Raw genomic sequence first — 24,835 nt, forward strand, 5'->3', positions numbered from 1 at the left:
CATTCTCTGAATATAGGTAGACATCTGCGTCTGTGTAAAGTTATTACGGGTAACTTGCTCTACAGCAACACTAGCGACTGGCTGACCAAATCGCTCTTCCTGCAACGCGAACGGGGGTAAACAACACGGGGGATTTGAATGGGACGTATGTATCGATACTCGCGGCTAAAAAATCGATACTTTCTTTGGAAAAAAAATATCGATTTATATCGCAGAATCGATAAATTCGTCCAGCCCTAATTAGTAGTGGCCAGTGAGTCGCCATTACTGGTTACTCACCATCATTATTAAATACCAGAGATAAAGACTGCAGCTTAATGGCCATCGTAGCATGTGGCAGTAGTAAACATCGCCAGTGGCCATCTTTAACTGCTGCACTGGAAAACACTGCCTAGTGGTCATCATTAGAAATTACAGTGGTAAACATTACCTAATGACTAATGTTAGAATTTACCCAAGGTGAACACCACCTAGTGACTACGTTCAGTAATAACCAGGGGCAAGCACCACCTGATAGCTGTAGATAGTATCTGCCTGTGGTAATTACTGCCTAGTAGCCTTCATTAGTAATTACCAATAGTAAACAACACCCAGTGACCCTCGTTAATAATGAACAGAAGTAAACACCACCTAGTGACCACTGCTATTTCTTATTATTATAGCGTAACCTACTGGCCCTTGTCTGCAATTATCAGTGGTAAATGCCATCTAGTGGCCATTGTTAGTAATCACCAGTTAAATCATAAGACGCTACGGTACCAGTGGTAAACAGTGACCTGCAGTACTTATAAGTAGCACACACACCCCCTACCGGGACTGGGTTAATACTGACATCTGCTGTAGCACGTGCTCGCTGGACAGAAATGCTGTTGTTCCACATTAAATCATGAGATAGGATATATTTACATTAAAAACATTTATATAGATATGAGTATTGTTGTGAGTATTGTATTATAATCTAGTTTGGTTTTACCTTCTTCTTTTAATTACACCATAGAATAAAAGTGTTCGAACCTGCAGCCATGAAAGTGTGTGTGTGTCTGTGTATCTGTGTGACGTTCTTATTTCTACTTTAAGGGTCGCAGATAGACTCTGCACTCTGGCCCGAACTGGAAATGGAGGGAGATGGGGGCAAAGTTCAGCCTGACACAGTGAGAGACAGAGATAGAGAGAGAGAGAGAGAGAGAGAGAGAGGGAGAGAGAGAGAGCGAGAGAGAGAGAGAGAGAGAGAAAGAGGGAGGAGGGGGAGAGCAAAGCAAGAAAAATCACCTTTGAAAGCAAAACAACAGCCGGCAGAAGTGGAAAGACGAGAGAAGACCAGGGAAAGTGGACACGAGTCCTTACACGGATAAATAGAGTGTACGGAGACACACAGGTGAATACGAGTGTGTGTGTGTTTGAGCATGCGGTGTGTGTGTGTGTGTGTGTTACATCTTGTACTTCCTTGGGTTTGAGGAACGAGCTATATTAATAATTATTGTGGTCACCTGTCTATATGTTCACACACTCAGGCAGCACTGTGTGTGTGTGTGTGTGTGCGCGTGTGTGTGTGTGTGTTTTACATCTCCTACCATCAGTGTGTGTTATTAATGGTGTGTTTATTTGGCAGCATGGAAATTGTTCTTGACCCACTTTGTGTGTGTGTGTGTGTGTGTGTGTGTGTGTGTGTGTAGACAAATTAAAAGTTAATCGAAATATTTGTTAATTCAGTGATTTAAATTTTGAAATCCTATAGACAGTAAGTGTGTGTTTTGTGGTTTGTGTGATCTACTTGGGACTTTGGTTTTGAACTGAAACTGAAATCTCTGGTTCTCTCCAGTCCACTGCATGGTTCATAGCACATGTAACTTACACGACATGCTCCGAGAACACAGTTATTAACCTGCAGAACATATGTGTGTAGCAGTAGTGTCATCTATAAGGACAGTGCGAATTATCATGATTTTAAAGGTCACATTACCACTAAGGGTCCAGCTTGGGCCCAACCACTATCAAACTAAAGGAACTGTGACCCACAATGAAGACTCAACACGAGGCCCGAACATCTAACACTGAAATATGTTCTAGGTCTAAATCGAACCATGACCCAAAAGACCGAGGTCTAATTCATCCAGTGGCCCAAAAGACCGAGGTCTAGACTGAACCATGGCCCAAAAGACCGAGGTCTAGACTGAACCATTGCCTAAATGGTCATGCCATGGCCCTGGTCTAAATCACCAAACACCATCGTGTAAACATCCACACCTTATTAGTTTATACTCCTCTAAAGACCTCTGTGTGTGTGTGTGTGTGTGTAGGTGTGTAATGGAGGGAGGAGAGGAGCGAGGGATGGAGGGACGAGTGCACAGGCTTTCAGCTCTGCAGCAACAACTGCTCTGCTCTCTACTGGGTTCCGGGGTGACCCGTGAAGTTCTGATCCAGGCCGTCAGCGAGCTGGAGAGAGAGCGGAACCGAGCCGGAGTCGGGCTGGGAGGTGGCACCGGAGCGGACCACTTGGAAGCGGGTGAGCGGACAGATGGAGAGAGCTCTGAGGACGGGGACTCCGACTTCCCTCCACCCATCTTCAGGGAGATTGAGAAACTACCACCTGAGGAGGCAGCGAGGCAGCGGGCTGAGGTGGAGCAGCTGCTGCAGTGAGTCTATGTCCTCCACCAGAACCTCCATACACACACAACACACACACACACACACACACACACACACACACACACTGCAAAAACACACGCTAAGAGAAAGAGAACCCGGTTCATAATCTAATGCATCAGATAGAGTCGGGCTGTACATCTATATTGTGGTAATACAAACTCTACACACACACACACACACACACACATAGAATGCACAAAACTATACTATTGACTATTTAAGTCGCGTATCAGATGTAGCAATCCTGTGCATTCTTACTGTACTGATACCCCCCAACACACACACACACACACACACACTTTGAATTTGCCTAATTACCTCTTTCACTCCTCTCCTTACCTGCTCTGTCCTTTGTCCTGCTCATGTCTCCTTCTGTTCATCGTGTGTGTGTGTGTAAGTGTGTGTGTGTGTGTGTGTGAGAGAGAGAGTGTGTGTCTCAGTTCAGTGATGGAGGGATATAAAGGAGAGGTTCCACCTTTTCTAGTTACTAATTACCCACACACTTCATTATTCTCTTTAATAAATGAGCTATGACACATGGGTTAAAATTAACAGAGCTGTGCGTGTGTGTGTGTGTGTGTGTGTGTGCTTGCGCGCATGTGCGTGTGTGTGTGGTTTTGCTAATTCAGTTTGTGTGTTAAGTGTCTGTGATCATCCATACACACACACATGTCACAGATAACAATGTGCAGAAAAGACATTTCTCAGTCTATCTGTGTGTGTGTGTGTGTGTGTGTGTGTGTACAGCATTCACAGACGTTATAAGCAGTGTAGCAGGACTTTGACCCCTCTGTCCTTCCCTTATCTCACACTGTCAACACGGCCTGTGTGGTGTGTTCTGTTTATTTAGCGACGTGTTTAACTTTGCCACATTAGCACGGACTTTTTGCTCGCCCCTGGAAACAGACACACGTCTGACTTTAGTAACAGCGGTGTGTTTAAGGGGAACACACACCATGACATGGCAGCGTGTGAACATAACACTCATGTCATGTGACACGTCTATCAGAGACGCATCCTCTCATCAAATACAGCAGATGAAATGAAATGAAAAGGCCATGTGGCATTGTGGGACATGGGAACACAGACGAGGAGGGAGCATCACTGAAAGGTCTTTTAGATTGGCATAAAATTGAGGTTTCAAATCAGTGTTGAACCCTGTGTGCATGTGTGTGTTAGAGAGGACCCGTGGCGCGTGGCCAAGATGATAAAGAGCTACATGCAGCAGCACAATCTTCCTCAGAGGGAGGTGGTGGAGGCGACGGGACTGAACCAGTCTCACCTGTCGCAGCACCTGAACAAAGGTACGCCCATGAAGAACCAGAAACGAGCCGCGCTCTACAGCTGGTACGTCAAGAAACAGGATGAGATCAGTCAGCGTGAGTACACACATCATATACACACATCATATATACACATCATATACACACATCATATACACACACATCATATACACACATCATATACACACATCATATATACACAACATATACACACATCATATATACACAACATATACACACATCATATACACACACATCATATACACACATCATATATACACACATCATATACACACATCATATACACACATCATATACACACACATCATATACACACATCATATACAAACATCATATACACACACATCATATACACACACATCATATACACACACATCATATACACACATCATATACACACATCATATACACACACATCATATATACACAACATATACACACATCATATATACACAACATATACACACATCATATACACACAACATATACACACATCATATACACACACATCATATACACACATCATATATACACACATCATATACACACACATCATATACACACATCATATACAAACATCATATACACACACATCATATACACACACATCATATACACACACATCATATACACACATCATATACACACATCATATACACACACATCATATACACACACATCATATACACACATCATATACACACACATCATATACACACACATCATATACACACATCATATACACACATCATATACACACATCATATACACACACATCATATACACACACATCATGTACACACATCATATACACACACATCATATACACACAAACATCATATACACACATCATATATACACACATCATATACACACACATCATATACACACATCATATACAAACATCATATACACACACATCATATACACACACATCATATACACACACATCATATACACACATCATATACACACACATCATATACACACACATCATATACACACATCATATACACACACATCATATACACACATCATATACACACACATCATATACACACACATCATATACACACATCATATACACACATCATATACACACATCATATACACACACATCATATACACACACATCATATACACACATCATATACACACACATCATATACACACATCATATACACACATCATATACACACATCATATATACACACATCATATACACACACATCATATACACACATCATATACACACATCATATACACACATCATATACACACACATCATATACACACATCATATATACACAACATATACACACATCATATACACACACATCATATACACACATCATATACACACACATCATATACACACATCATATACACACATCATATACACACACATCATATACACACACATCATATACACACATCATATACACACATCATATATACACACATCATATACACACACATCATATACACACACATCATATACACACACAACATATACACACACATCATATACACACACATCATATACACAACATATACACACATCATATACACACACATCATATACACACACATCATATACACACATTATATACACACACATCATATACACACACATCATATACACACACATCATATACACACATCATATACACACATCATATACACACACATCATGTACACACACATCATGTACACACACATCATATACACACATCATATATACACACATCATATACACACACATCATATACACACATCATATACACACACATCATATATACACATTATATACACACATCATATATACACACATCATATACACACATCATATATACACACATCATACACACATATATACACACACATCATATACACACATCATATATACACACATCATATACACACATCATATACACACATCATATATACACACATCATACACACATATATACACACACATCATATACACACATCATATACACACACATCATATACACACATCATATACACACACATCATATACACACATCATATATACACACATCATATACACACACATCATGTACACACATCATATACACACACATCATATACACACACATCATATACACACATCATATATACACACATCATATACACACACATCATATACACACATCATATACACACACATCATATACACACACAACATATACACACACATCATATACACACACATCATATACACACACATCATATACACACACATCATATACACACATCATATACACACACATCATATACACACACAACATATACACACACATCATATACACACACATCATATACACAACATATACACACATCATGTACACACACATCATGTACACACACATCATGTACACACACATCATATACACACATCATATATACACACATCATATACACACACATCATATACACACATCATATACACACACATCATATACACACACATCATGTACACACATCATATACACACATCATATATACACACATCATATACACACACATCATATACACACACATCATATACACACACATCATATACACAACATATACACACATCATATACACACACATCATATACACACACATCATATATACACACATCATATACACACACATCATATACACACATCATATACACACACATCATATACACACATCATATACACACATCATATACACACATCATATACACACACATCATATACACACACATCATATACACACATCATATACACACATCATATACACACATCATATACACACACATCATATACACACACATCATATACACACACAACATATACACACACATCATATACACACACATCATATACACAACATATACACACATCATATACACACACATCATATACACACACATCATATACACACATTATATACACACACATCATATACACACACATCATATACACACACATCATATACACACATCATATACACACATCATATACACACACATCATGTACACACACATCATGTACACACACATCATATACACACATCATATATACACACATCATATACACACACATCATATACACACATCATATACACACATCATATACACACATCATATATACACACATCATACACACATATCATATACACACACATCATATACACACATCATATACACACACATCATATACACACATCATATATACACACATCATATACACACATCATATATACACACATCATACACACATATATACACACACATCATATACACACATCATATACACACACATCATATACACACATCATATACACACACATCATATACACACATCATATACACACACATCATATACACACATCATATAGTTCAAGTTTATTTGTCACATACACAATCATACAGAGTACAATATGCAGCGAAATGATTTTGTGCGACCACAGAGTCGCGACGGCAGCCACCTAACCGGCGCCATCATAGAAAATAAAGAATAAGATACATTAGGATAACGAGGGTAAAAAATCCCCTCCCAGACTGTCCTTCGAAAAGGGCAGTGTGCGATCAGGGGTACAAAAAATACCTCAGCAACAAGCACAGAAAAACATGTAAACACAAGACATAAACATTGCAACGATGAGGGTACAGGGGATAGGAAATGTCCAATGTAGGCAAACAGCTCCAGGACCTGCAGCTAAAGAGCGCTGGTCCCGATTCCGCCTGCCCACACTGAAGGGAATAAGCACACGAAGGCGTTGGATATGGGGAAGGTAGAGTGTCTATCTGTAGCTGTTCTGTGAGTGCTAGAGTGCGTGCGTGTCAGTTTGTACACACATCATATACACACACATCATATACACACATCATATACACACACATCATATACACACACATCATATACACACATCATATACACACACATCATATACACAATTCAAATTCAAATTCAAATTTTATTTGTCACATACACAAACATACACAGTACGAAATGTAGTGAAATGCATTATACGACTGCCATTGACCCTAGAAGAGAATTTGTTCCGGAAGTGGGCTCGTATTCCAAAACACTCGTAAACCAAATCGATTTATCCCCTAAGAAATAATGGAAACTCAAATTATTCATTCTACAGCTCAAAAAAATAAATACATAAAAATAATTAACAAATTAACCTGCACTTGACCTTTAAAGAGGATCGTGACAGAGCAGTGTTTCTGTGTAGAGCAGAGAGAGAGTGTGTGTGTGTCTGTGTGTCTGTAAAGGCGAAAGTAGGAGGGGTCTGTGTGTGTGTGTAAAAATGAGAAAATGGATCTTTTAACCTGTTTAATAAGACTTGCTTTTTCTTTACACGCACGCATACAGACACAAAATAGAAGATGTTTTACGCACACACACGTGGTCATGGTTTTATAGTAAACAGTACACACGTGCAAGGATGTTGATTATACCAGTGAGGGACGTGCACTAAGACCCAGCAGGGGAGATGATTACCCACAATTCCGCAGAGCAAGAGAGAGAAAAACCGTTGGCTCAGTTGTGATCCCTTGACGCTTAGCGTCAAAACAAGAAGCGCATGCGTAATACATGATACTAGGTACTCGTAAACCAAAACTTGTTCGTTTTCCAAGTCAAAATTTATAAAAAAATCTTTACTCAAAGATTGAGTTAAGATGTGTCGCAAGTAATGCAAACCGCGTTACTTGCGATCCGAGGTTTCACTGTACTTGGTAAAGTGTTCTTTCCTGACTTGACACCGAGGCCTGGCGATGCCTTGCACGTTTCTCTAACACACTGGACACTTAAACATTTGCAGGCTTGGAGCATGTGTGGGAGAAATTGTGTACTGTAGGCTTAATTGGGGTGGCCATGAGAAAATGTTGAACATTTAGTTATAAATGTATAATCAAAAATAGGTTTGGCCTTAAATGATAAGTGTATACAGAAATCACCAACCACAAACATTATCTCATTGCTTCACTTCTTGATAAAAAATATTCTGTATATTGTATTTTAGTTTTTTATTAGTAATGGCATTTATACAGAATGTAAAGTAAGTTTCAGAGTAAAGGGGATAAATACAAATGCATGCCACACTATTAGATTTTTATTTTGAAAACTATTTATTATTTTCCTTCCACTTCACAATTATGTGCCCTTTTGTCTTGGTGTATCACATGAAATCCAAATATAATATGTTTACATTTGAGGCTGTAACGTGACAAAATGTAGAAAAGAAGAGTCAAGAAGAAGTATTGTACTGTATCCTAAAGAGCCACGAGTATAGAACTTTTTCAGCTAATGGTTCAGTAGGTTCATCCTGCACAATACTGCACAAGTAACTGTAGAACCCTGTGGGTTAGACTGTAAAAAAAGACACGGGAGACAGACGGAGTTTTAGTTGAGTTCCTGGCTCAGCCCACCTATTTTATCACACTTTTGAAAAACTCCCTTAACAGCTGGAGATTTATGATTCATTCATGAGAATCTCTGTGATGAGGTGAAATCCTGAGCCTTAACATTTACTGATATTTGACCTTCATGTTGTTTAATAATCTTTTGTCTCACTTCCAAGGCCATGTTTTTTCTTTACCTTGTGCTTCTGCTATAACTAGCACTGGCACTAGCACTGGTATTAGGAGACCCGATGCACCTCATTGTAATGTTGTCAGGAACATGGGTGCTTTGTGCACAAGAGACAATAACGTTAAATAACGAGAGCACTCGTGGAACATGGAAAAGTTCATCCAACCATGCTGACTGTGGTATGTTTATGTAATGCAGCTGTTGTGCACACTGCACCCGGTTATGACGTTATATCCCATTCTTTCATCAGAATTTCTAAATTCCATTAAGGCACCATGGATGTGTATGTGAACAAATGTTAAGTGATGCATACATACAGTATATACACCGCCCGGTCTAATTACCTACAAACCTGTGATTGGATAATTATTGTAGTAATGTGTTTTTACTTTCAATTTAGTAACAATTATTTTAAACTTAACTGATGCAGTGAGGAGATTCTGATTTCTTACACTCCTCTTATGTGCGAAGACGTATCCTGTGGTCATGAAAAAGATCTTACTCAGAAAGGGTCAAATTATTGTCCTGCATCAAGCAAAGACAACAACTAGGGAGATTTAGGTTGAAATGACTGGAATTAAGTTAAGAACTTCAGAGAAGCAATGTGGTTAGAAAATTATCCTACATGGGAGACCACTTAAACAAGCTGCAGGGTAAAAAATATCCACATGAAATCAAAGCTATGTTAAATAGTGAGAGTAAGAGCATTTCCACATGTGATGAGAACTCACAGGATTGGGACTAAACAGCTGCGTGTCCAAAAGAAAACCCGGAAAACCACTCTGTGAAAAAGTCTTTAGTTTGTTAGGGATCATAAAGACTGGACTTTGAAGCGATGGAGAAAGGTCATGTGACCTGATGAGTCCAGACTGAGCCTATTCCAGAGTGATGGGCGTGTCAGGGTAAGACGGGAAGGACATGAAGCGATGCTCCCATCATGCATAGTGTCCACTGTACAAGCCTCTGGAGACAGTGTTATGATCTGGGGTTGATCAGTTACTCAGGTCTAGACTCAGTAACGTTATGGGGCAATAAAATCCCCTGACGGCACAGACATATTCCAGGACTCAGAGTGTGGAAGAGTGGTTCTGGGAGCACGAGGAATAATTTTTACACATGAACTGGACACCACAGAATGTACTATAATCAAAGCTAAATTAAAGTGTGTTCCTTATTTTTTGGCCAGGCAGTGTGTTAACAATGCAACTGTATCTTATAAAAAGGGTGTAATTATCATAAACAACTTCCTTGCAGAGTTCACCAATGCAAGTCGGGGAATGGTTCTGGGGGAGGAACCAAGTGAAGAAAACAGGAAGGGGCGGAGAAACCGGTTTAAATGGGGCCCCGCCTCGCAGCAGATCCTGTTCCAGGCCTATGAGCGGCAGAAAAACCCGAGCAAAGAGGAGAGAGAGGGACTGGTGGAGGAGTGTAACAGGTGAGGGCAGACACATACTCCATGTGTGTATTTATACTACAGTGGAACCTTGGATTGCGAGCAACGCTGTTTGTGAGCGTTCCGCAAGATGAGCAAAAAAATTAAATAAATTTTGACTTGAAAAACGAGCAAGTCTTGATTTACGTATCATATAGCTGTGGAATGAATAGTCTGAGTTTTTATGGGTTTATGGTTTGCCAAATGGCATAAATATAAATGTGGGTGAAGCACAAACCCCTCAGTCACACTGATGGTGTGTGTGTTTTAGAGCAGAGTGTTTGCAGAGGGGAGTGTCTCCCTCACAGCTGGCTGGTTTGGGTTCAAACCTGGTGACAGAGGTCCGTGTTTATAACTGGTTTGCTAATCGCCGTAAAGAGGAAGCATTTCGCCACAAACTAGCGCTCGATCCACCTTACAGCAGCCAATCAGCGTCTGGGACAGAGCAGAGCATCCAACCCACTCCATCACAAGGTAACACATGCACACAATGTTAGTAAATGCATACATGATGGTATTATAATAATAAGTGATACTGTACTAGCAGGGGTTTCTCAGTTACCATGACAACTAGATGCTAAACCGCACATGGGTGTAGTATGTAGTAGGACCGATAATTAGTGAGGGGCCAGGGGTAGCTCAGTGGTTAAGTCATTGGACTACGGTTTGGAAGATCCCAGGTTCAAACCCCACAACCACCAAGTTGCCACTGTTGGGCCCTTGAGCAAGGCCCTTAACCCTCAACTGCTCAAATGTGTAATGAGATAAAAAAAAAAAAAAAAAAGTAAGTCGCTCTGGATAAGAGCGTCTGCCAAATGCCTAAATGTAAATGTAGTCTTTTTTCTCTGTGTCTCAGGTCTGAAGTTCACTCCCTCTGTACTGTGTGAGGGCTTAGGAGCAGTGCGGGCTGCTGGGAATGGAGACAGAGCCGATGGAGGACATCTTGGGGCGGGTCTCATCCAGTTGGAGCCGAGTCACACACTTTTGGAAGCACATCAACACAAATCCGTGAGATTACCATCAGCTTATTCTCCCTAAGTCAGGCTTCTCCTGATAGAACTTGTGAGATGTCCTTCACCACATTTGTGTGTCTCCGTTTGTACATTTGTTTGTGTTTGTGACAGGTATCAGGAGGAGGGTCTCTGCCACCTGTCAGCACCCTGACCTCTCTCCATGGAGTGTCTCACACACACTCAGGCTCGCCGCAGGGCCTCATCATGGCCTCCTTACCCAGCGTCATGAGTCTGGGAGACTCGTCTCTCCTCATAGGTACACACACACACACACACACACACACACACACACACACACACACATTTTGGAGAAGCTCAGAGTGCTGCATGATGTTTTTTGTTGCTCTACCCTGTAGGCCTCACATCCGCCCAACCCCAAACGGTTCCTGTCATTAACAATGTAGGGGGCGGGTTCACCACGCTCCAGCCAATCACCTTCCAGCAGCAGCTCCATGCATCCCCTCAGCAGCCAATCACACAGCAGCTGCCGAGTCACATGACTCATGGCAGTCCTTTCATGGCCACGATGGCTTCGCTTCCGTGCCACAGTAAGGGGTCAACATTGAGTGTATGTGTGTGTATTGTTGTTATGTAGGCTGTATGTTCACAGCACTGAGATAAGAAGTGTGTGTGTGTGTGTGTGTTTCAGTGTACAGTAAGACAGAACTGACATCGTACCCCTCCTCCAGCCTTCTGTCCCAGGCGATGGTCATCACTGACAGCAGCAGCATCGGGACCCTGGCGAATCTCACCACCGTCCGACAGGTGACTCTTAGACTCGAGGCACATAGGCATCAGCACTAGAATAAAAACACCAAGATCAGTGAGTATGATAAAGATAAACTACTCTCCCTCTATTTGTGTGTGTGTGCGTGTGTGTGTGTGTGTGTGTGTGTGTGTGTGAGTCAGCCGCTGAGCTCAGACCCTGAGGAACACACAAACACGCCAATTCAGGATGAGTCACTACACCTGCAATCCAGCTCTCCAGCACCAGGTCTTACACACACACACACACACACACACACACACACACACACACAGCAAATTTTTATTCCAACTGTGCATGATTAAATAGGGAAGTAAAACCACCTTCATAACATGTATACAGTATGTCTCAGTGTTCATACAAACTTTATAACATTTCTATAAACTCACTCTGTGATACACATGCGTACATGACCGCAGTAATTAATGGGGGGGTGGGGGGGTGGGGGGTCATTCACCAGGGTTCACACGATATGTTAATATCGCAATAGTGATTATTGACAGTTGATACTGACAGTTACTGATTCATGTTGTATTATGATTATTTTAGCATCACAATTTTATAAATACATTTGCAATTTTTTTTTAAAGATTTTGTTTTAATTATGAACTAAATTCTGTGACACCGTGCTGTCTGCCAATGTGTGAACAGTTTAGAGTGTGCTTAGAATATGCTTCGGATTTTTTATTTCGGTAATAAGTATAGCATTCATAATCTTTTATGCTATTAGCATTTTTAAACACATTAGAAAAATGTATTTATATATTATACAATCAAAAAAAGTATTTAATACTCCTGTCTGCTATTATATATAGTACAAATGTAATACTTTTCTGTCACAGTTAGCACTACACAACTGAGTTGTGAGCACATAAAGTTATCTGCGCTGCCCCTACAAAGCAACTTCCTGGGTGCAAAGAAAAGCATTTAGAAATTCCTAAAGATTAAAATTCATACACATTCACATCTCATACAAACTTAAATAATTCTTTCGATTGTATAAAGCAGCTTTGCGACAAAGACAATTGTTAAAAACGCTATACAAATAATATAGAATTAAATTGAAAAATCATTGCTATTATTCATAATGCACAGGAAATGACCTGACCAAACACAGTCATTGATGATCGTCCCATCAGTAATGTACAGAATACCCCGTATGTTACATTTCACATACAGGTCCTTCTCAAAAAATTAGCATATTGTAATAAAGTTCATTATTTTCTGTAATGTACTGATAAACATTAGACTTTTATATATTTTAGATTCATTACACACAACTAAAGTAGTTTAAGCCTTTTAATTATTTTAATATTGATGATTTTGGCATACAGCTCATGAAAACCCAAAATTCCTATCTCAAAAAATTAGCATATCAAGAAAAGGTTCTCTAAACGAGCTATTAACCTAATCATCTGAATCAACTAATTAACTCTAAACACCTGAAAAAGATTCCTGAGGCTTTTAAAAACTCCCAGCCTGGTTCATTACTCAAAACCGCAATCATGGGTGAGACTGCTGACCTGACTGCTGTCCAGAAGGCCATCATTGACACCCTCAAGCAAGAGGGTAAGACACAGACAGAAATTTCTGAACGAATAGGCTGTTCCCAGAGTGCTGTATCAAGGCACCTCAGTGGGAAGTCTGTGGGAAGGAAAAAGCGTGGCAGAAAACGCTGCACAACGAGAAGAGGTGACCGGACCCTGAGGACGATTGTGGAGAAGGACCGATTCCAGACTTTGGGGGACCTGCGGAAGCAGTGGACTGAGTCTGGAGTAGAAACATCCAGAGCCACCGTGTACAGGCGTGTGCAGGAAATGGGCTACAGGTGCCGCATTCCCCAGGTCAAGCCACTTTTGAACCAGAAACAGCATCAGAAGCGCCTGACCTGGGCTACAGAGAAGCAGCACTGGACTGTTGCTCAGTGGTCCAAAGTACTTTTTTCGGATGAAAGCAAATTTTGCATGTCATTCGGAAATCAAGGTGCCAGAGTCTGGAGGAAGACTGGGGAGAGGGAAATGCCAAAATGCCTGAAGTCCAGTGTCAAGTACCCACAGTCAGTGATGGTCTGGGGTGCCATGTCAGCTGCTGGTGTTGGTCCACTGTGTTTTATCAAGGGCAGGGTCAATGCAGCTAGCTATCAGGAGATTTTGGAGCACTTCATGCTTCCATCTGCTGAAAAGCTTTATGGAGATGAAGATTTCTTTTTTCAGCACGACCTGGCACCTGCTCACAGTGCCAAAACCACTGGTAAATGGTTTACTGACCATGGTATTACTGTGCTCGATTGGCCTGCCAACTCTCCTGACCTGAACCCCATAGAGAATCTGTGGGATATTGTGAAGAGAAAGTTTAGAGACACAAGACCCAACACTCTGGATGAGCTTAAGGCCACTATTGAAGCATCCTGGGCCTCCATAACACCTCAGCAGTGCCACAGGCTGATTGCCTCCATGCCACGCCGCATTGAAGCAGTCATTTCTGCAAAAGGATTCCCGACCAAGTATTGAGTGCATAACTGAACATAATTATTTGAAGGTTGCCTTTTTTTGTATTAAAAACACTTTTCTTTTATTGGTCGGATGAAATATGCTAAATTTTTTGAGATAGGAATTTTGGGTTTTCATGAGCTGTATGCCAAAATCATCAATATTAAAACAATTAAAAGGCTTGAACTACTTCAGTTGTGTGTAATGAATCTGAAATATATGAAAGTCTAATGTTTATCAGTACATTACAGAAAATAATGAACTTTATCACAATATGCTAATTTTTTAAGAAGGACCTGTATAATCCTTCATGTATTTTTTTACTCATAATTTTACTACATTTCCTCCCCAATCCTTCGCTGTCAGACAGAAACCATCTCCATATTTTGTCATTAAATCAATGAATATTATCAACTAATTAACCGATGGAATTAGGATCTGGTGAGTAAATTTAATAACACCAGTATATCCTTTAAAGATGAAAGGTGTTGGACGTACAAGATTTCAGGCCAACATTGACTGGATACAGTATGTTATTTAAAAAAAAACATCTAAACATCACATCCAGTATATTTATATAATGTACAGTTTTAAGATTTAAGCCATTAAAGTAAGCCGACGTACAAACATAATTTTTGTATGCAGCACTGTGGAGCACAGCACACTTGTCATTTAGTAATTACAAAAATTTAGTAATAGCATATAGATTTATTTGATTATCTCTATAAAAAATGTTGACATTTTAAAATTTAATAAGTAAAAATAAATCTACACTTTTAATGCAAAATTGAAATCCCTTTCACTATTAAAAGTAAACATTTAAATACAGCACTCTGGAAACGGTTCTCTGGGAAAACACAGAAGTCTGGTTCCTTTTGGTAGGAGTTAGAACTGTTAAACAACTCAAAGGGCTGGTGCCTAATATGAGATGTATGTAAATACTGTAGGTTAAACCAGACCAGAGGTGCTACGGTGTAATGATCCTATATAATAAACAGGAGTGTATGATGATAAAGCTCTAATAAAGTGTAATGGTTCTGTGCTCCGGTCCTCAGTGTCCTCCAACAACCTGGATCTGTATCCCCAAAGCCAGTCGAGTGAGTCCCACACATCCCACCTGCTCACATCGTCACCTACAGACATCAGTCCCTACATTCCCGCTCAGATGGTCTCTACCGCTCAATAGCAGCAGCAGCAGCGGCAGCACTCTTACTGGAACGTACCACCAGTGTGTCATGAATGGGAAAGCAGTTTTAAGTTTTTTTCCAGGTTCAGCAGTGAAATCCTTTCTTAGGTGGATGAACATTAAACAATGCTGACTTTGTGTCTTTCTGAGGAATCGCTGAGGATGATGAAGATGATGATGCAGATAGAAAGTGCTCAGGGATCAGTAATTTGAGAACACACTGTGAGGTTTAAAGTGCTCACAAAAAAAAAACAGTATGAACTGGAGTGTGAATCAAGGTGGGTGGCACTTAAGTTAAATTGGATAAGCCAATCACAAACCTGATCATCATCACTATTGTACCTTCTTATTTCACATGCCACGTAGCTTCAAATGCTGGTTTTTATTCCAGTTGACTAATTATCTCTGTAACAATTAGCTCAGTAGCTAAACAAAAACAGTAAGTGATGATACCATCTGGTTGGCAGATGATTATGTCATGAACTGCTTCATAAACAACAGTAATTATTGTTAAACAGATTTAATTCTCTCTGTAAATATTGTTTTGATGTAAAAAATGTATTAAAATTGTATGAAAAAATAAAAAAGGTTGTATTGTTTGGATTTTACCCATGCCTCATTGCTGCTTGTGCAGGTTTCTGCCATATATATATACTACATTGCAAAAGTATTTGCTTATCTGCCTTCACATGCATATGAACTTGAGTAACATCCAATTCTTAACCCATAGGATTTAATATGATGTTAATCCACTCTTTGCAAGCCTTCAACTTGTCTGGAATGGCTTTCCACAAGTTTAAAAAGTGTATTTATAGGAGTTCATTCTTCCAAAAGCACATCTGTGAGGTCAGACACTGATAGACGAGAAGGCCTGGCTCGCAGTCTCCGCGTTAATTTATCCCAAAGGTGTTCTATAGGGTTAAAGTCAGGAATATGTGCAGGCCAGTCAAGTTCTTTCACACCATACTCGCTCATCCATGTCTTTGTGAACTTTGCTTTGTGCACTGGGTCGCAGTCATGTTGGAACAGTAAGGGACCATTCCTAAAAACATTGTCCAAAATATCTTGGTAGCTGAAGCATTAGGAGTTCCTTTTACTGGAACAAAGGGGTCGAGCCCAACTCCTGAAAAACAACCCCATATCATAACCCCCAATCCAGTAAACTTCACAATTCATGCACAACGCAGTCAGACAAGTACTGTTCTCCTGGCAACCACAAAACCCACACTCGAATTGCAAGACAGAGAAACATGATTTGTCACTCCAGAAAACACATCTCCATTGCTCTAGCGTCCAGTGGCGGCATCACCTGGTGATGTACTGTAAGGCTTGGATGCATCTGATTGGCCATGGACACCCATTTCATGAAGCTCTCTACACACCCCACATAGCACTACTTTGTTGGCCCAATGTCAGCAAAATTTTGGTAACCTTGGTCCAATGGCAGTGCATACGTTGGGCCAGTGCATACAAATTGGTAATCGCCCATCGCCCCCTTTAAATTTGATATGAAAGTGTCGGCAGACTTCGGCTCCTCCCCGTCTTTCAGCGAGTCTTTAATTCGCCACCACAGAGGGAGGATTAAGGCAAGGTGTGTGTTTTTCGATAAATTGTTATATCTGCATGAGTGCAGTCCTTTCTCATAAATACAGTTTACAAAATGTCATGAGGGATTAATCAGTTAAATCTTCGCTGTGTTCACCCTCATCACACCAGCTGTTTCCTCTAGTGAAATACACACTCTATAAACCTATAGTCTACTTTATATAACAATCATGCCTTTACTGTTTTAATTGGAAAACCTAGCTGTCTATATAAAACATTACACAGTGCATATGGCATTAACAGAGTTATACACATAAATGATTAAAAATACTGACAGACAGCATTCAGTGCACTCGGTGTAACTGTATAGCAGTGTGATTTACAGAGAGAGAAAAGTCCTTTTTTTGTAATAAATATTGTATTGAATATAGTAATATCCCAAATCGTAAAATACATTTATTACCCTAGAGGGTAGAGTAGGGTTTTTGTCACTTTGATTTAGAAAAAATTACTTTTTTAATGAATAGGAACAAGAAATAATATTGAAAAGATGCCTTGTTTAATTACATTAAAACAATGTTTGTCTATATAAATGAATTTGCTTGGAGATGATGAACGCGCTTCCGGTGCTGGCAGTGTCTTCCTGTCTGCAGCCGTTAAGCTGCTAGCTATAGCATCGCTAGCGTTTTTAGCTGCAGCCTTGAAGCGAGCATAGAAAGTGTTTAGCTCGTCTGCGTTCATCATACCGGATGTTGGTTCTTTATAGTCCGTTATTGTTTTTAGTCCCTGCCACAGGCTCCTAGAGTCACTCTGTTGGAGCTGTGACATTACTTTCCTCCCATAGCACTGCTTTGCCTCTTTCATCGCTTTCCGCACATTATATGAATATTAATGAATATATAATTATATAAATTAACTAAAAACAAGACCACTGCAGAAATCTCCACAACAACAACATACAGTAGTGAGGATTTCATGAACTTTTTCAATAACAAAATCATAAATATTAGGCAAAAAATCAGGCTTTGAAACCAGACAATTTAAGTGATGGCGATCTTCAAATTAATCACATCACATCAGAACCTACCTGAACTCCCCTTGAAGTGAGAGAACTAACACATCTCCACTTTAAAATCGTCAACCTGTGAATTAGAACCTATACCGACACATTTTTTTTATCAAGCAGATAGTTCCAGCAATAACAGAACCCCCGTTGAAAGTAATTAACTGTTCACTCAGCAGTGGGTATGTTCCGAAATCCATTAAATTAGCAGTTATTAAACCACTAATCAAGAAACCTGTCCTTGACCCCTGTCAGCTTTCCAATTACAGGCCGATATCAAACCTCCCCTTTATCTCTAAGATTCTGGAAAAGGTAGTATCACAGCAGCTATGTTCAAATCTACACAGAAATAGCATAATCGAACTGTATCAGTCAGGATTTAGGCCTCATCACAGTACAGAGACAGCACTCGTTAAAGTAGTAAATGACCTCCTAGTGGCCTCTGATCAGGGTTGCATCACTATACTTTGTTACTCGACCTCAGTGCAGCTTTTGACACTATTGATCATTTTATTCATTTAAATGGCCTTTCTGTTCCATCAAGTGCAACCTTGGTGTGATTATTGATTCCAGCCTTTCATTTGAAGCACATGTAGATAATATTACCAGGATAGCATTCTTACATCTCAGAAATATTGCCAAGATAAGAAATATAGTGTCACCAAATGATGCAGAAAAACTAGTTCATGTTTTTATCACCTCTAGGTTGGATTATTGTAACGCCTTACTGTCTGGTTGTTCAACAAGGGGCATAAATAAGCTTTAGCTAGTCCAGAATGCAGCAGCGAGAGTCCTCACTAGAACCAGAAGATATGAGCACATCACCCCTATCTTATCTTCACTGCATTGGCTCCCTGTGAAATTTCACATCGATTTTAAAATACTACTCTTGACATATAAAGCATTAAATGGTCTCGCGCCGCAGTACCTGAGCGAACTGCTAGTGTCTTACGATCCGCCACGCCTACTTTGATCAAAGGATGCAGGCTGCTTGTCAGTACCACGTATTATGAAAAATACAGCTGGGGGTAGAGCTTTTTCTTACAAAGCCCCAAAGTTATGGAATAGTCTTCCAAATAGTGTTCGGGACTCAGACACAGTCTCAGTGTTTAAGTCCAGGCTAAAAACCTATTTATTTAGCCAAGCATTTTTATAAATAGATTAGCCTTAGGTAAAGGAGCAGATCTGGGGGACTCATGGACGTAGAGTATTATGGTGAACTGGTATGTTTGGATGCTGTCTTCCTCACTCTCATTGATCACTCAGGTTTGCTGACGGTGAGGTGATTGTTTGCTTTACATGTCAGGAAGCCCTCATGTTTGTGTTTCCTTCTGGCTCTCCCTTTTAGTTATGCTGTCATAGTTAGTCCTGCCGGAGTCTCTGCCTGCACTCTACAGTTAATATACATTCACATTATACATTGTGTGACTGTGACCATACCTAACTGCCACCTCTCCTCTTCTTCTCTTTCTCCCCCCCTTTCTCTGTCCTCTCTCCTCCTGTCTCCCCCTTTCACTCTTTCTCTCTCTCTGTCGAGCTACACATGTCGTTCCTGAGCTGCCAGTGATCCAGACTCCCTCTGCCCTCCGGACCTGTCTGACCCATCCTGGTGCCCCGCTTCTGGCTGAAGATCTCGTCACATGGATGCCCTGTGTGTCTCTCTGGGATGCGTCTGGTGTCTGGGAATGATTCTCTCTACCTAGAAAATGGTTCTGGCCTTGACTGGTGTTGGCAACTGTTTCTCTGGGGACTTGACAGTTCGATAGTTCAGGACTGGAACTTCATACAAGTCTACCTGGGTCTTCAATAACTACCTGGACTCCATATTAACATCAATTAACATCAACTGTTATGCTGAACTGCCTGCCAACTAACACACAGTATGAATGCAGATCAATTCCTACTATCTGTTATCACCCAGATGAGGATGGGTTCCCTGTTGAGTCTGGTTCCTCTCAAAGTTTTTCCTTGCCACTGTCGCCCTCGGCTTGCTCACCAGGGACAAACTGACCATTTTGATTCAAACACATTTACATTCCATACAAACTTAAATAACTCTTTTGATTGTGTAAAGCTGCTTTGGGACAATGCCAATTGTTAAAAGCGCTATACAAATAAAATTGAATTGAATTGAAAAAGAAATACTAAAGAAAATAAATGTAACTAGTAAAATAAACTGTACAAATAAGGGCATAATAGAAATATTACAAAATATAGAAAAATAGAAGACAAAAGTATATATGTAAATTTGAAAGTGGCTAATGGTTGTGCAAATATGCATAAAAAGTGACTTATTAAAGTGTCTTGTGCAATGGTCCAGAAATTGAAATATAAATAGGTAGTGCAAGTGTGTATGAATCTGTCCATGATTGTCCAGTCAATGTTGGGGACCCTAATCCTAACCCTACTTTTTAAAAATATTATTAATTAAATGTGTGCTGAAAAAACTGTTGGCACGAAAAATGTAACAGATGAGGTCTCATGTCCATCAATCTGATATACAGTATGCTGGAAAACACGGCTTTGTGTTGTTAACATCAAAGACAAAAATAAATTAATAAAATAAACATCAACAACTTTCACCAAAGAGTCTGGAATGCAGGGTACAGGATGTATTCCTGATGAATTTTACTATAACCATATTATACCAAAGATAGAAGTCTATTTTAATGTTCTATTCTGAAAGTCTATTTTTCCAGTTATTTCTATATATATATATATATATATATATATGTGTGTGAAATGATCGCCCCCTGGCAGTCATTTCACAAATTACTTTGAATTGCGACTGATTTATTTTGGCTGTTGCCATTTGGCCGCGACAGAGCGCACGGCAGTAATAGACATTTCCCTTAAGTAACCACTGTACACTGTAACAGCATATTTTTGGCCTTTATGCTCCACTTTTGATGTAAACTGTCCTATACATTTTAGTGGTCCACCTGGGCTGTCCAGTACTATGTTTGAGCAGTGTGCTTGACCCGAGGCTTTTAAATGTCTCAGTGCACTTGTTTCTCTTGTTTGTCACTTTCTTGTTTATTAAGAATCCAGTAAAACAGTACACAATTCCATGTGCTCTTTTACACACTCCACACAACAACAACCCTTCCTCTCTGGTGCCACCAGATATATTACTCACTGAGGCTGTCTAACGGGTGGATGATACAACACGCTAACCAATGCACAAAACCCTGACAACTAATATGTAACTAAAACAAAATAAATTTTTTCATCAAAAGATTAATTTTAATTCAAATACAATTTGTGGTAATTGCATTCATAATTGCATAATTTTCCTAAATTATCCCCTCGTTTTACTAGTCCAATAACTTAAAATCATGTAAACTCATGAACAAAGGGAGATGACACTGTAACTTTTCAGTACATTTATTTTGATGTGTTCATTAAGTTCACCGATATAAAGTTAGAATAAAAATAAAGATAAGAAAAAAAGACTTACTCTTTGCTACATCTGTGAGTCAAAAAATGTGGACTTTTAGTCCCATATTAAACCAAACTTCTGCTTGCATAAAGAGATCAAATATAAACGTACAAAACTGTGTCTATGGAGCTAAAAGCTCTGGATCTGATATTTATTGCAATTATATCTCTGTGCATAGTGAGGCTTTTTTTATGCTTTGAATAACAAATTAAAATAACAAAATTCCTAAACATCTGAATAGGAATTATTATTACTGAAACAGTCCATTTTTATTTTCTTGGAAAAGAGGTTTGAGGTGGGCCTCCTTTTAATCCTGATGACTCTTGTCAGTCTTGATAAGGATATATGTTTCAATGCTGTAAGACACAGAACAGAACAGAAAGATTTATTTGTGTAAAAGCACGTAGAAGCCCAAAGTCTGGGTAGAGTCAACTTGAAAGTCACAAGTGTAAAATGATGACACCTGAATAGCAGATAGTATACTGTATTTGTGGAAGTTTAGCGAAAGTTTTCTAATGCAATAATCCGAGTATAGCTGAGATTTGAATCTAAATGAGTATTAATATCTGTATGATATAGGCTCATATGTGTCACGCTCTCAGCTCACACACGCTGTTCAAAGACCGCTTTATTTCTTTGACACTTCCGTTCCCATGCTGTCATGCTCCTCACCACGCTGTCATGTCTCTTTCCATGCCCCCAAGACTGATTTCGCTTTGCTTATAAGGAAGCGCAGCGTGCTGTCTCTTTGCCAGATTATTGTATGCCCTAGCCTTATTCTCTCGCATTTATCTTGATCAATAGCATGTTGCCAAGTTTATCTTGTTTTTTCTTTTTTCCCTTTAGCCTAACGATTTGGATTTGTTGCCTCGCTGACAGAGTTTTCCTGCTCTGACCCCTCGCTCACGCTTCACTGACACTACGCTAACGGATTTCATGGCTCTGACTCAAGGCGCTCATGCTCTATCAACTACAGCTCGTCTTCGCGTTTCTGGACACCTGGATCCATCTCCTCAGCTTTATTTACCTTGTTCTAGGCACCTCCCCACCAAAGGCTCGACTCTACTCTCTGGCTCACCAAGAGAGGGATGCCATGAACACATACAGTAAGGTCAATAAGTATTTGATCACCCTGTGATTTTGCAAGTTCTCTTACTTAGAAATCAGGGAGGGGTCTACAATTTTCAGCATAGGTGCATTTCCACTATGTGAGACAGAATCTAAAAAGAAAAATCCGGAAATCACATTGTATGATTTTTTAACAATTTATTTGTGAATTACTGTGTCAAATAAGTATTTGATCACTTGCTTATTAGACAGATTTCTGACCCTCAAAGACTAAGGGAAGGAGGACAACCAACCCTCTCTCAGACCCCCCTACCTGTGCCTCATGGCCCTTGGTCCCATATCTTCTAGACCCTCGTTACTGGCCTATTCCTGTCTGACGGCAACACCTGTATCATGACCATCGTTTACTGCTTTTCTAAGTCTGTTCATCTCATTCCTCTCCTCACGCTTTCCGTTTCAGTGTTGCCTAGGCTACCAGCCTCTGCTCTTCCCAGCACAAGTGTTATAAGTGGACGGTACTTTGGCCCAACGTTGCTACAGGCAAGACAGACCCTGTTACGATTTGCCACTTTATACAAGAAATAGGCAGACTGCCATCAAACCAGGGCCCCCCAGTACCATGAAGGGGGCAGAGCAATGCTTGCTACTAAGGAGATCCTTCTAAAAACACTGTCACACAAGCTCTCTCCTTGTCTCATTGGCCCCTTCACCATAATGGCTAGGTAGGAGTAGGTGGGGGAGCCTACACAGTCAGGGGTAGCTCAGTGGTTAAGGTATTGGACTATGGTTCGGAAGTGCCTAGGTTCAAATCCCACAACTACCAAGTTGTCTCTGTTGGGCCAAATGTAAGCCAAATGCCTAAATGTAAATTTGACCATGTGCTGACCCCTCGCTCCTGCTTTTCCAACAACGGCTCTGCTTAACTCTACACTGACAGATTCCATGGCTCTGAATCAGCGCAAGTGCTCCCCCAGCTACAGCTCTTTTTCACACTCTGGCACCAAGACTATGCTGACGGATTTCATGGCTCTGACCCAACCCTCACGATTCCCCGAACACAGCTCTCCTTCACGCTTTGGCAGTGACTCTAGGCTAACAAATTTCATGAGTCTGACCAACACTTTTCCCGACTTCGGCTCAGCTCCACGTTCTTGGCACAATCACCACACTGACAGACTTCACAGCTCTGATCTCACACCCCTGCTTTCATGACCACATTTCTGCCTGAGTGCTCCTCACTTGGTGGGAGAGAGAAGTCACGGCCTGTATCTGCAC

The 24,835-nt window shown here is 40.2% G+C and overlaps 2 protein-coding genes across 7 annotated transcripts in view; one reads left to right on the plus strand and one right to left on the minus strand.

The window, feature by feature from the left end:
* LOC128529944 (NACHT, LRR and PYD domains-containing protein 12-like) overlaps positions 1–24,835 on the minus strand; it is a 143,886-nt gene that overhangs the window by 40,908 nt on the left and 78,143 nt on the right. For 4 of the 5 annotated variants that reach the window (XM_053503581.1, XM_053503580.1, XM_053503578.1 and 1 more), the window contains one exon: positions 22,456–22,848. The exons of the other annotated variant lie outside the window; for it this stretch is intronic. In XM_053503581.1, the coding sequence (XP_053359556.1) occupies positions 22,800–22,848 (49 nt within the window). In that variant the 3' untranslated portion in view covers positions 22,456–22,799. Of the gene's footprint in view, positions 1–22,455; positions 22,849–24,835 lie in introns of those variants that run through there. 5 annotated transcript variants of the gene reach the window in all.
* On the plus strand, positions 265–17,013 carry hnf1a (HNF1 homeobox a). Of its 2 annotated transcripts, none has more exons than XM_053503583.1 (11): positions 265–1,375; positions 2,298–2,633; positions 3,826–4,025; positions 10,811–10,991; positions 11,260–11,462; positions 11,845–11,996; positions 12,113–12,257; positions 12,358–12,549; positions 12,651–12,766; positions 12,911–12,995; positions 16,312–17,013. In XM_053503583.1, exons 2-11 carry the CDS (start codon positions 2,305–2,307, stop codon positions 16,440–16,442), a joined length of 1,734 nt encoding a protein of 577 aa, XP_053359558.1. In that variant the 5' UTR covers positions 265–1,375; positions 2,298–2,304; the 3' UTR covers positions 16,443–17,013. The 2 variants fall into 2 exon arrangements, with proteins under 2 accessions (XP_053359558.1, XP_053359559.1); XM_053503584.1 differs by lacking the exon at positions 265–1,375 and adding an exon at positions 1,779–2,131 and having other exon boundaries at positions 2,164–2,633.

The sequence above is a fragment of the Clarias gariepinus genome, chromosome 9 (genome assembly GCF_024256425.1).
Source record: "Clarias gariepinus isolate MV-2021 ecotype Netherlands chromosome 9, CGAR_prim_01v2, whole genome shotgun sequence".
In the NCBI taxonomy this organism is placed as follows: domain Eukaryota; kingdom Metazoa; phylum Chordata; class Actinopteri; order Siluriformes; family Clariidae; genus Clarias; species Clarias gariepinus.

What these genes read in the sequence shown, in the direction of transcription:
- hnf1a (XM_053503583.1), top strand. Translation starts at nt 2,305, where the DNA reads ATGGAGGGAGGAGAGGAGCGAGGGATGGAGGGACGAGTGCACAGGCTT. An exon ending in CCAACCCACTCCATCACAAG is followed by an intron (nt 11,463 to 11,844) that starts GTAACACATGCA and finishes TCTGTGTCTCAG; the next exon opens with GTCTGAAGTTCACTCCCTCT. An exon ending in ATCTCACCACCGTCCGACAG is followed by an intron (nt 12,767 to 12,910) that starts GTGACTCTTAGA and finishes TGTGTGAGTCAG; the next exon opens with CCGCTGAGCTCAGACCCTGA.